Source organism: Erpetoichthys calabaricus, chromosome 16 (genome assembly GCF_900747795.2).
Source record: "Erpetoichthys calabaricus chromosome 16, fErpCal1.3, whole genome shotgun sequence".
Lineage (NCBI taxonomy): Eukaryota > Metazoa > Chordata > Cladistia > Polypteriformes > Polypteridae > Erpetoichthys > Erpetoichthys calabaricus.
Genome location: NC_041409.2, coordinates 53,580,356 through 53,592,208, shown reverse-complemented (window position 1 = coordinate 53,592,208; position 11,853 = coordinate 53,580,356). Strand labels below are relative to the sequence as shown.

General features: G+C 42.2%; 1 protein-coding gene across 2 annotated transcripts in view; it reads left to right on the top strand.

Moving 5' to 3' along the window:
• Positions 1-998: 998 nt before the first annotated feature.
• LOC114666789 (cysteine-rich motor neuron 1 protein-like) overlaps positions 999-11,853 on the top strand; it is a 180,936-nt gene continuing 170,081 nt past the window's right edge. For both annotated transcript variants that reach the window (XM_051919849.1, XM_028821788.2), the window contains exon 1: positions 999-1,732. In XM_051919849.1, the coding sequence (XP_051775809.1) occupies positions 1,429-1,732 (304 nt within the window). In that variant the 5' untranslated portion in view covers positions 999-1,428. The remainder of the gene's footprint in view (positions 1,733-11,853) is intronic.

Below are 11,853 nucleotides of genomic sequence, written 5' to 3'. Positions count from 1 at the left end.
AAACATTTGTCATAAATGAGTCGCGCACACGTGTGTGGCAGGTAATTAAAGAGAAGATAAGCATCCATGCAGTACACTCATCTACTTTTAGGGCAGGAAGTTGTACCTCATGGAAAGACTTTCTTCACATTCACTTACTGTACGTATAAAGCTCTTGTGATATATACGTGAATGAACAATCCAAAAGACTCTGGCTTTCAAGAAGGCACTTTACTGTGGTCTTGTGAACGTTTAAAAAAGACGGCCAATTAATTACAAAAAAGGCAAGCCCATACAAAGGCACATTTCGAGAAAGCCTTCGTGTAATCATGCGTCCCCTTCCCGAGATGCTTTCAAGTCCACAGCTGCACATTGGGTTCTGCAATGGGAAATGCCCATTATTTGGTGCACCGCGCAGGGATTGCAAATGCAGGTAATTTCTGGAATAAACTGTAGAAGTCAAGTTTCCGAGGTTGGGTCCCTTCATTTTTTTCTCTGTGCTTTTCTCTTCCTTAACTCCTTTCTTCTCTTTTCTTCTCCTTTGACTACCAGCACGTGTGTCTTTGCGACCCGCAAGCTCGTCCCTCTCCATGTGCTGCACACGTGTGGCCGCAGACCTGGAGGTGAGTCGCCCCGACATCCGCTCAATCCGCACATCTGTTCTGTCAGTGTCAATGAATAACCGGGCACTGTAACCTTTAGCTTTGCGATCGCCTGTATTTAAGTTAATGCGGTCGTCGGGGTTCACGTGGGTGCTGGCTGGGCATTGACAGCAAATGCGAACGAGAGCTCTTAAGAGAGCGATGGCCACTTGTTGTTCACGCCGATCTGTCAAAGCTACTGCGACGATCTCGTTTTGTGAAATTTTTTTACCCCGATACTGAATTAGCAGTAATGTAATTGTTTATCGCTTCCACGCGGTGTTAGCAATTCAGGTTTTGCCACTGCGCCTTTGGTGGGGGGGGGGGGGGGGGGGGGGGGGGGGGCGCGGGGGTGTGGGGGGGGTGGTTGTATTGCGCGTGCACGTATGTGTGTAAGTGCGCGCGCGAGCTCGCGAGCGGAGGAGTTTGAGAGCCCCGTGACACTAATAGGACTGCGTGTGTCTCCTCCTCGTCTTCTTCTTCTTCTTGTTAGCTTTTAGTTATCCTTCATATGAGCTCAGATACCAGAATGAGCTCCCGCCTGACAGGACTATAACGGATCCGAACAAAAAGAAGCCCCCTAAATATTGGAGACAGGGGTTTCAGTGCTGTGACGAAATAGAAGATGCAGCGCAAGTAAATCCCGATACACCTTTTATATTAGCCTTTTTTTTTCTTTTCTTCAAAGGACAAGTACAGCGGTGAAGTTGTATTTCTTGGAAGGTTTTTGTTGCGGAAGCCGTTTATCAGTTGAATGTGAGCATCAACGTAACCCACGGGCTCGGTGAAGGTTGATTCATCTGTGGACATGTGCCGCCCATACCCGATCGTTGTTCTCCTCGGCTTAGCGACACTCCTGGCTCGTGTCCTCCTGGCACACGAATGCTCACCTTGTGAAACCCGGACGTGCCCTCCGCTAACTTCGCTTGGCTGCCTGGCTGGTCGCTCCTTGGCACGGGACCCGTGCGGATGCTGCGAGCGCTGCGCCGGGCTGCAGGGGGAGTCGTGCGGAGGCAAGGACTGGGAGGTCGGGATTTGCGAGGAGGGACTGAACTGTGAAACGGCTGATGGGACGGGACCGGTGAAGCCGCCTGATCGAGGACTGTGCAAAGGTAAATTGACTCAAAATTGATAACCTGATTGTAGCGACTCGTCCTAATTCGCCACATGAGCAACTCAGATATTAATGCGTTAAAGTTGTAAACTTAAACGGAGAGTTGCTCATACAGTTATCTTCAATAGATGGACTTTGGCTTTGCATATTGCAGGTGGCCACTTCATCAGGTTAAGTGACGAGTAGTGTCACCTACGGTAAACTAAAGGTGGATATGAAAGAGAAGCTTAAAGACGTACTTAAAGCACTAGGATAATGTGGGTGTTATAAGAGAGGCCATTGCCCTGGCAAACCGTTAAACGGGGTCAATATTAGCAAGACGGAGTAAGTGGGCACTGGTTTGATTTGTCATCGGGTCTAGTGATATAATTTTTGTGGCTCCAGAGGTGTAAGTAACGACTGTTTATTATCGGGCTGGCATCTTTATCCAAAGTGACTTAGAACACTAGAGATTCAATTGTTTCCATTTCTTTTGTTTGTTTTTTTCATTTGGAACACAGGCAGGTGAAATTCATTGCTTTGAATCCATAACCTCAGGGTTTGAGGTCCAGAGCCTTAACCACATTGCCACACTGTATGCTACTTCTTCACCTTGCCATTGTGAGAAGATACACAGCTTGAGGTTTGATATATGTAATATTTGTAAAGTTAAATAATCTGAGATTGTGCTCACTGTGACAGGTGCTGTCTGACATGCGACTGACTTCGTCCATTACTGTCTCTGCGCCCAGTGTGTCTGCGTGGAGTGCACTTTGAGATGATGCTGATGACAGGTGACGCATCCAGAACAGAATACCTACCCCACCGTGCCAGTCCCAAAATTATGCCCGGAGAGTCATGTTCTTTATGAACATGGATTTTAATAGAAAATTAATTGCACCCTTAAAAATATTTTTTTCTAAAATAGCTTTTTACTGGGCAGCTTCATTGCTTGTCAAAGAAACATTTTATTCTGGGAAGACATCTTTGCGTGTGAAGTTGGTAATTTGAAATTTAAAAAGGTTCCTAACATGTTCACAAAACAGAACTGCAAAAAATAATGTTATACGGTAAAGTACTGGCAGCTGTGGTTGCCAGAATTTTACCATAAAAATGAAGGTGACAATATTTTTAGGTCCGCGGTATAATTGTGCTTACAACACATTACACTAGAATGAATGTTTAACCGTAACCTGAAATTCAGGCACTGTAATAAATACGCCGATTAGAACCATTAGAAAATGTCGTCAGGATCAAACACCAGTACACAGTCTGCATCAGGAAAATAACAACAACCAACAGCAAACATCTTGTATCATTTAATTATATGCAATGAATAGAGTTGAATGTTTAAGGAAGTTATGGCCCACTGTCTGGTGGAGAAGTGACGTTTGCTTTTGTGGTGTCTAGTGACCTACATGTTTGCCAGCTTATCGAATACAGAGAGGGGGGTAAGGAACACACGCTGATACAGCGCATTGCCGCACCCACCACATGACAAACTAACTCAGGATCCCAGATTAGGACCCGAGTGCAGCCATGCAATGGGTGACACCTCAGCACCACATGGAACAGTGGAAGGTTTTTTATGGTGGCTGGTGTGCCAGTTCTGCCACCAACCACCAACCCACCATAAATCAGCTTCCATAACCTCAAAAAAAAAAAAAACGCAGGGATAAATAAGTCTGCTAACTTTTTTGAAGTTTTTTTCCCAATTGTGCAAAGGTATGCGGATCACCAGGAACCATACGGTAAAAGGGGGCGTGTCCTTATGCAAATATCGTAACGACGGTGTTACTGACGCAGCGCTTCACCGTTTTACATTTTACAGTTGTTTCCCTTCGCTATTTAACAGTTTTACACTGGAACATTCACAGCGATTTTTTCAGTGTAGGTGACCTTGCAGAAAACTTTCAAAACAAGAGCCTGTGTTATTGTACGCAACAAGAATCCAGAAACCCAGTTGTATTTCAATCTAATTACGGTTGTTTAAGGTGCCTGTTACAAATATAATTAAATAAAAGGTTCTTTCTTGAACATTTGTTGTGGGTTGTTCTTTTGAAAACAAAAATGGTTCCCGTATGGCATCTTTCAGAACAACCACTTTGACAGTTACATTTTTAAGAGGGTATGTGAAATAAAAAGTATGTGTTCAAGTTTGCTATTTCAAAGAAATAAACAGTCCATTGATTTTTCATGTTGTTCTCAAATTAAAATTGCTTTTGGCTCTTGGGAGGTGTTTTTACGATTTAACTGTTTATGATTGCATGTAGATTTCTTATTATATTTTTATAAATATTTGCATCCTTCAAGCAAATACAGTTTATGAGTTAATGAGCAATCACTGTAGATTTACCATTAAATTACTAGTTGTCAAGATGCCAGTTAGTACTATAAATATTGCAGTAAGAAATTGCATGAAAATAAGAGTAATTACTGTAATGCGAGTACAGTATATTTCTGTGGACAAAGGTATTGTGCCTGTCATTTATTGACTCTCTGTTATAATAAAAAAAAATCCTGGGACGAGATGTGACTTTTTCAGAAATACTTTCACATCCTGCGAGACGAGACTTTGTGCCAAGAGATTTAACCACGTTCAGGGCCAGAAATAAAAGACAAAGAGTAGATGACAAAGTAGAACATCATAAAGAATTCAAAACGTTGGCGCGATACACATGCAGAGCAGGTTAGAGATAATGAAAGTACTAAAATTTGAATGTCTCAAAAAATGATAGTAAAGATCGCATTAGTGCAAACAAATGCAAATTATTACTCTGTGAAATAACGGAACAGCGAAAAGAGATTGAATATGTTGTTAGGATTTAAACTTTAAGTCGGAGACTTGTAGATCGTCTAATTCGTGTTGCCATCAGGGAAAAGTAGTGTTTCTTCCCAATGAAGAGGCATATCTGCAAGAATTTAAAGATTTGTTGTTTGGTGAAAGTGAAATCCACATAGTGAGCGGCAGAGACGCAAGTGGTTGGCACGTAGTGCAGGCCGGGGGGTTGGGAAGCAAAGCCCCCTAGTTTAAAAAAAAAAAAACAACTTAAAATCCACTCACGAGATAAAACATATTGCAGTAGTTTGGAGTTTTTCCTTCTGGAAAAATAAATACAGTAATAATGAAAAGCCTATCATTTTTCATTTTATTAATATACTGTACACACTCACACAAATAAAACACAAGTAAAATACAAAGATATTCAACAATTAAGAAAGGCTTTCATAATTAGGTGCACGCTTTTGTCCTGCTTGCTGTGCAACCCGTCATAAAGCAGCTCGCACTATCGCACATAACCTGCAGCACTCATTTGGGGGATAGTTATCTTAACTACCTTTAACTTTCTTTCCTCCTGACCAAAGTTGTGGGGGTGACGAGAACTATTTGCACTGTTAACCCAAAGGGGGCTTTTCCATATGCAGATTGTTCATCTTTATTCAGATACAGTAATAGATTTCTCTGCCGAAAAAATGACAGCAGCAAATGTAGGAAAGTTCTGAGAAATTGCCTGCTACTACACATGTTATTTTTGAGCTGGGGTTTGATTTTACTTCTGTTAATTACCTGCTGCTTTCTCTTGCCTGTGGGTTTTGTGGGTGGTCCTCAAAGAGGCAGAGCCAGCAGACAGTCACCTCCAGGAACTGCCCTCCAGACTATAAATCCAGAGGGTCTCCCACAGTTCCTGGCGGTTTGTTTGAATGCGTTAGGGAGTGATGTTGCTTACTGTGATATTTCTGGATTTTGACCTTGCCGCTCGATTTTTCAACCCCTCTCCTTGGATTTCGGATTGGGACATTGCTTGCACTGAAGTACCTTATTGCTTTAGGACGTTTCTATTCCCAGTTGTGCTGTAAAGAGCTTTCTTTTGTTAAATAGCATTTTTGTGAAAATAAATCTTTTATTTTATAAAGATATTAGTGGTCCTCTGTTACTAGCCAGGGTTTTTTAACAGGATTTCCCTCTCTGGTGTGCATTTTTGGAACTATTCAGTACCTGCATGCTTGACTCCAAGTTTACAACAGTATATGGCAAATCTTTTGGATTTTCCTCATTGAAGATCTTTTCAGAGTACCCCTTCCATCTGTTTTTGACGTTCTCATGCTCACTCAAAACCACACCATCTTTCACCTGCTTCATCTAACATCTTTCCTAGCCTTGCTTCCAGCTTTCACTATTCTCTCTCCCTCTTTGGTCTGCAGTTTTTCATTCATCTCCACCAAAGTCCGTGCCTTGGTTTTTGCCACTGTCCTCTTCGCCTTCTTGTTTGTCTGCTAGTACATTTCTTGATCTTCCTCCCTCTCTCCCTGATGTCTACTTTGCCACATTCTTAGCCCTTGTCACGTCCTGCACCTCCCTGCTCCACCACCATGGCTCTTTGGCCCAGTTGGTCTCCTTCTTGTCACCCTACCTCACAACCTCTTCTACTCTTTAAGGCTTTAAGTTTTACAGCCGCGTGCCCTTCCTGACTTAAACCCTATCCATACAAACAAATTTTTCCTCATGTGCATATTCTTCAAAAATAATTATTCAGGGGTGCAAGTCAGTTCATTTTAAGTTTTATGAACTTAATACAACAGTGCTTTAGGAAAAATAGTTAAACCAGATTAAATGTTAAAGCCATGTTGTCTCGAGGAGAAGCTGGGCCTGCCTTTGTGGTGTCGGGTGTATAGCAGATTTCATTCCAAGCTCATTTAATTTCAGCTAAATGTTAGACCTCCCAGGATTCACTGCATTTTCTCCCCATAGACAGTAATTTACTGTAAACATGATTAACATGAAGTTTTTTTTTCTGGAATGCATTGTGCTTAACAGTAAAATACTTTCACTGTGAAAAATACCTGTAAAATTGCAGCAGTTTTTCCAGTGAAGCTGTGAGAGGTTTTTTTTGTCATTCTGGTGAGCAAAGCAAATGTCGAATTGGCACACAATTGTGAATTTGTGATGGGTTTCTTATCCAAGGATGGCTAAACATCTTCATGTGCTTCAGTGAGAACTGCTGAAAGTAACACTTAAAATGATTTATGTTCTCAATAGAGTTACAAGGTGTGATACAACAAGAGGCTTTGAGATTCGTCCATGTTCACGAGCTTTAGCAGCCTAGTTATTCACAGAAGCCTGGCTTTGATAATGCCATGTATACCTTTGTTCTGGTTGGACAAACTCAGTTATTGGTCTCTGAGACACCAGGGGCCTCATGTATAAATGGTGCGTACGCACAGAAATGTTGCGTAAGAACGTTTCCATACTCAAATTGCGATGTATAAAACCTAAACTTGGCGTAAAGTCACGCACATTTCCACGGTACCTCATACCTTGGCATACGCAATTTCTCCGCTCGGTTTTGCAGACTGGCGGCACCCAGCGTCAAAGCAGTGCTACTGTTCCTGTGTGGTCACCCTTTGTTTCTTAGATCCACATTCCTGACGCTGCTTTATAAATACACTGAAACTAACTGCATATTGTTTATTAGTGTAATGCATCTGATTGTAATTAACCTGCAGCAATATAATAAGCCAGGAAATAGCCATAGTATTCCAAATACCAGAACTGCTTTAGCGTTGTTACGCTCACTGCATCTTTTTCTTCTTTCAGCTGCTCCTGTTAAGGGTTGCCACAGCAGATCATCTTTTTCCATATTACTCTCACAGCACCACTCGGAGTATTTATATCACTGTATCTGAGTGGGGAATCACAGTAGCAGCTGATCGGAAAGAGAATTATCTGTATACAGCATGAAGCAGACGCTGTCTCAGCCACGGCAAAACACTTTACAGACTTCCCAGTATGGACTTCGCGGTTTAGAAAAAGTTTCATCCCAAGAACTCTAAACGCACTCAATCAGTCCATCAAGTGCTCCTTGTAGAACTGTTTACTTATAAGTACAATTACCTCACTGTAAACTTGCACTACAGTTATAATATTGCACAACCTGCGCCACTTTATAAAGCACGTATTTACATATGATGACAGTATTCATTTTTAAGATGAATTGCAGCAAAATATGTTGATTATATTATACAGATAAAACTTTAACTTCATTTAAATAATCTGTATTGTTAATAATTAAACATGTGAGGACACGGTGCCGCAGCGCTAGCTAGTTCAGGGATTGTTCCTGCATTGCGTTGTATTCTTGCACTGACGCAACACTGGAAAGATAGACGGATAGAATAATTAAACATGTACTACGAAGATATTTCAATGTTCCTTAAAAGTTTTGAAGAATCGGCATTCTAAGCTTACAAATGGCTTCACGTCTATTACAGAGCTGATTGTGTGGCGATTGGGTATTTGGGGAAAGAAAAGTAAGGACAGGAATTGGAGGTTAGTACGTTTGAAAGAGACAGTACTGCTGTGATAAATTATGTCATTGAAGGTCGCGCATGGCGCAGCAAGCGTCTTGCGTGAGATATGAACAAGCACTGCGCCACCGTGTTCCCATGTTTAATAACATGCTTTCATTCCTATCACCATGAAAAAGATATCACGTATACATCTCAGTATTTTAATTATTCAGAGAGCTGTAATATCATGAATGTAATGGATTATGTGTTCTGTCAGAGAAAGAGAAAGCCCATTTAAGAAGCAGGTAGTAATTCACACACATAGAGCACATAGAAGATCAAATACAGAACAAAACATTTAATGTGCTACTTTAGTTACAATGGGATTTGAGAAACTAGTAAATTAAACGATTTTAAGATGAAGTTTATGATGTTCTACTTTAATGGCAAAATAAACTACGTGATTAAAGTGGAAATTTCGAGATTAAAGTTGACATTTCGTGCTTTTTTCCCCACTGTGTGCCTATTTTTTTTTCTCTGTACCCTAATAAGCTTTCATACGACACTCAGACGGTGGGCTACGACTTGCCTTTTCACGGCGACTTTGATATGTGATTTCTTTTTATTTCGGGCACTGTGCGACTTTGTGAAGTTGAGCCTTCGAGTTTCTCCGACAATCTGTCACTCGATCAACTTCCTTTTGTTGATTATACCACTGTTTAAACCAACAAATAGTACGTTTTTCCTTTGCCTCCACTTGGTATTCGCTGAAATTCTTATATTTTCCCCCGTGCTTTTCCCATTGTCTTTTCTCAGAAGGCTATTTATATCGATTTGCATATTCAAAGAGGCGTAATTTTGGGAGGAGTTGAGGCGGGACAGAAGGCGCGTGCACGTGCGTTACTTTTCACGCTGATCGGGATTTATGTAGCGGAAGAACATGAAAGTTTGCGTACGTACAGATTCGTGCATCTGGATTTTTCTGTGCGTACGCACATTCCCGCTTTTGTGCTTACACCATGTTATAGTGTGAGTTCTACACACGGCGTTATACATGAGGCCCCAGGTGAACCAGGTGTAAGCCCTCAGCCAGGTTGCTGATTTCTTCCATTTTTTTCCTAGAAGGGTTTTTTTCTTGGCTGTCAAAAAACAGGGTCATTGTGGCATTGCTTGTGTGACTTTGGGCTACACAAGAAATAAACTGTTTTAGTTGCTAAGGATTTTGTAGTTTGCCCATGTCCATTGTGCACTGTGTTCACCTGCAGAAGTATTTGCATTGCATACACTTTCAGCAACCACAGGTAGAAGTGTCCACAAAATAAATTATCAGAGGCAAATATTCGGGTGATTGCATTATTCCTTCTCACTGCTTAAATAATCTATCTCAATAATTCAGAAATTGTTAAATTTATGTTGATTCACTGAACCGGCAGTGGTTGGCTCAGCAACACAATCTCGACAGCAGTAGGGTAGTAATGTGCATTATGTAGTCAGATTACCTTTTAAAGCAACAAGTACTATTTCAATACATACCTTAGTGAAGTAAACCAGGTTACACCTGAGGATCCTGTACTCTGTACGTGTCCATTGCACATGCATCCAGCAGCCACAGGTAGAAACTACTGGAAGACTCCACAAAGATAAATTCCTGAAGCAAATGCCTGGGCTATCACATTATTCCATCTCCTGGTTGAAATAACCTGTCTCAAAATTTCAGAAATTGCTAAATTCACGTTGATGAGCTGAATGTACAAGCACTAAACACAGCAGCACAATTTCTTGAACAGAGTTGCAGGTAACTCCTGAAAAGTAACATGCGTTAAGCAGTCAAATTACTTTTTAAAGTAACAAATAACCAAACGCAATACTTACCGTATATACTCGTATTTAAGTTCTCCTGCTGATAATTAAGGACTTGATTTTACTGTATAATGTGGAAGCCAGCCTGGACACAGACAGGCGGACACGTTCAAGTCACCCACAGCACGTTTATTAGACATTATTTACAAAGTCAAAAGTGCACCACAAAACCCCCAAAAGTCCCCAAAGTCCTGGCCAACACAATGCCTTATCTCTTCAGGCTGTCTCCTTGTTTCTCCTCCTGAGCTCCGTCCTTCTCCACTCCCGACTCTCGCCCCTCTGTGAAGGGAGGCGGCCCCTTTTATATGCACTCGGATGTGCTCCAGGTGCTCCCCAGCAATCTTCCAGTGCCGGCTGCATACCCGGAAGCACTCCGGGTGTCCCTGCTTTTCTTCCCCCCAGCACTTCCTGGTGTGGCAGAAGTACTGAGGTCCAGGGCTGCCAAGGCATCGGGGCACCCCCTGGCGGTGACCACGGGCCCCTACAGGGTCGAGCTTCCCAGCTCCGTACCCATGGCCCCCAAAGGAACCAGGGCAGTCACCGCCTCGTGGTCTGGAGGAGGCACAAGCCCTCCTCCAGTCTTCCTGGACCCAGCCGGGTGCCACAATAATTTCCGGTATTTTATAATGTCGGTCGTATAAGTCGAATGCGGAAAACTCACACAATTGGACCAAGAGTTTATGATATGCTAACACCCACCTGAGAGAGAAACCACAGAGCACACTGCCTTTTTTTGTTCTATGTGTTGTGCCTACGTGACCACAAAGTAATACCCGAACTATTCTGAAGCGACATTTGCACTGATTTGCGTTTTTTGTATCTTACACCCTCATACACCTTTATTGTAAGAGCATCCCTTATCTACGATGGAGCGTTCGAACAGGAGAAAATATGAAGCTGGTTTTAAATTAAAAGTCGTTGAAGTGGCAAAAGAAATTGGTACCTGCGCTGCTGCAACAAAATTCGATGTGTCTGAGAAACTGATGCGAGAAAAAAAAATTAAGTGTCGTATTTTTGAACAGCGCAGTGAGTAGCGCTGCTGCCTCGCGGTAAGGAGACTTGGGTTCGCTTCCCGAGTTCTCCCTGTGTGGAGTTTGCATGTTCTCCGGGGGTCTTCGTGGGTTTCCTCTGGGTGCTCTGGTTTCCTCCCACAGTCTAAAGACATGCAAGTTAGGTGCATTGGCAATCCTAAATTGTCCCTAGTGTGTGCTTGGTGTGTGTGAGTGTGTGCGTGTGCCCAGCGGTGGGCTGGCGCCCTTCCCAGGGTTTGTTTCCTGCCTTGTGCCCTGTGTTGGCTGGGATTGGCTCCAGCAGACCCCCGTGACCCTGTAGTTAGGATATAGCAGGTTGGACGATGGATGGATGGATGGATTTTTGAACGGGAGTATAAGTCGGGGTCTGATTTTTATGATCGATTTTTTGGGTTTCCAGACCCGCCTTATACGTGAGTATATACGGTACTTTTATTGAAGTAAATATATCAGTGTTATTATCTCGGCAGCACTGGGTGTACCACTGTGACACTCCTTTGCAGGACTCAGTCGCACAGCCAGAAAAAGAGAGTGTGTTTTGAATGAAATATGGCAACAGAAACTTGAGTAATAAAGTGTCAGTTTAGTTTTCATCCAGCTCTTTGCTATAGATGTGTTGAAACTCTGTGATCGGGTGATACAGCAGCCATTGTTCATACTGTGAATCACCAGGGCTCAGGTTGAGGATGTGAACAGAAGGTGGAGGTGATTTACATCAAAGCACACAAAGGACTAAATGTATTTATGAAACACAAGAACCTTATCACGTTTGGCTGTGTGTCTGGTCAGGTTTTCATATGTGTTTAGGATTTAATAATGAATGCTAACCAGTCAAAATACAAAAGAAGAAGGCATAACGCACACTGTTTGAAATGTATTACATTTTACAATATGTTACTATATAATATATTTAATTACTTTTTTGTAAGTAATGAATAATGCAACTAAACACGGGTTCCAT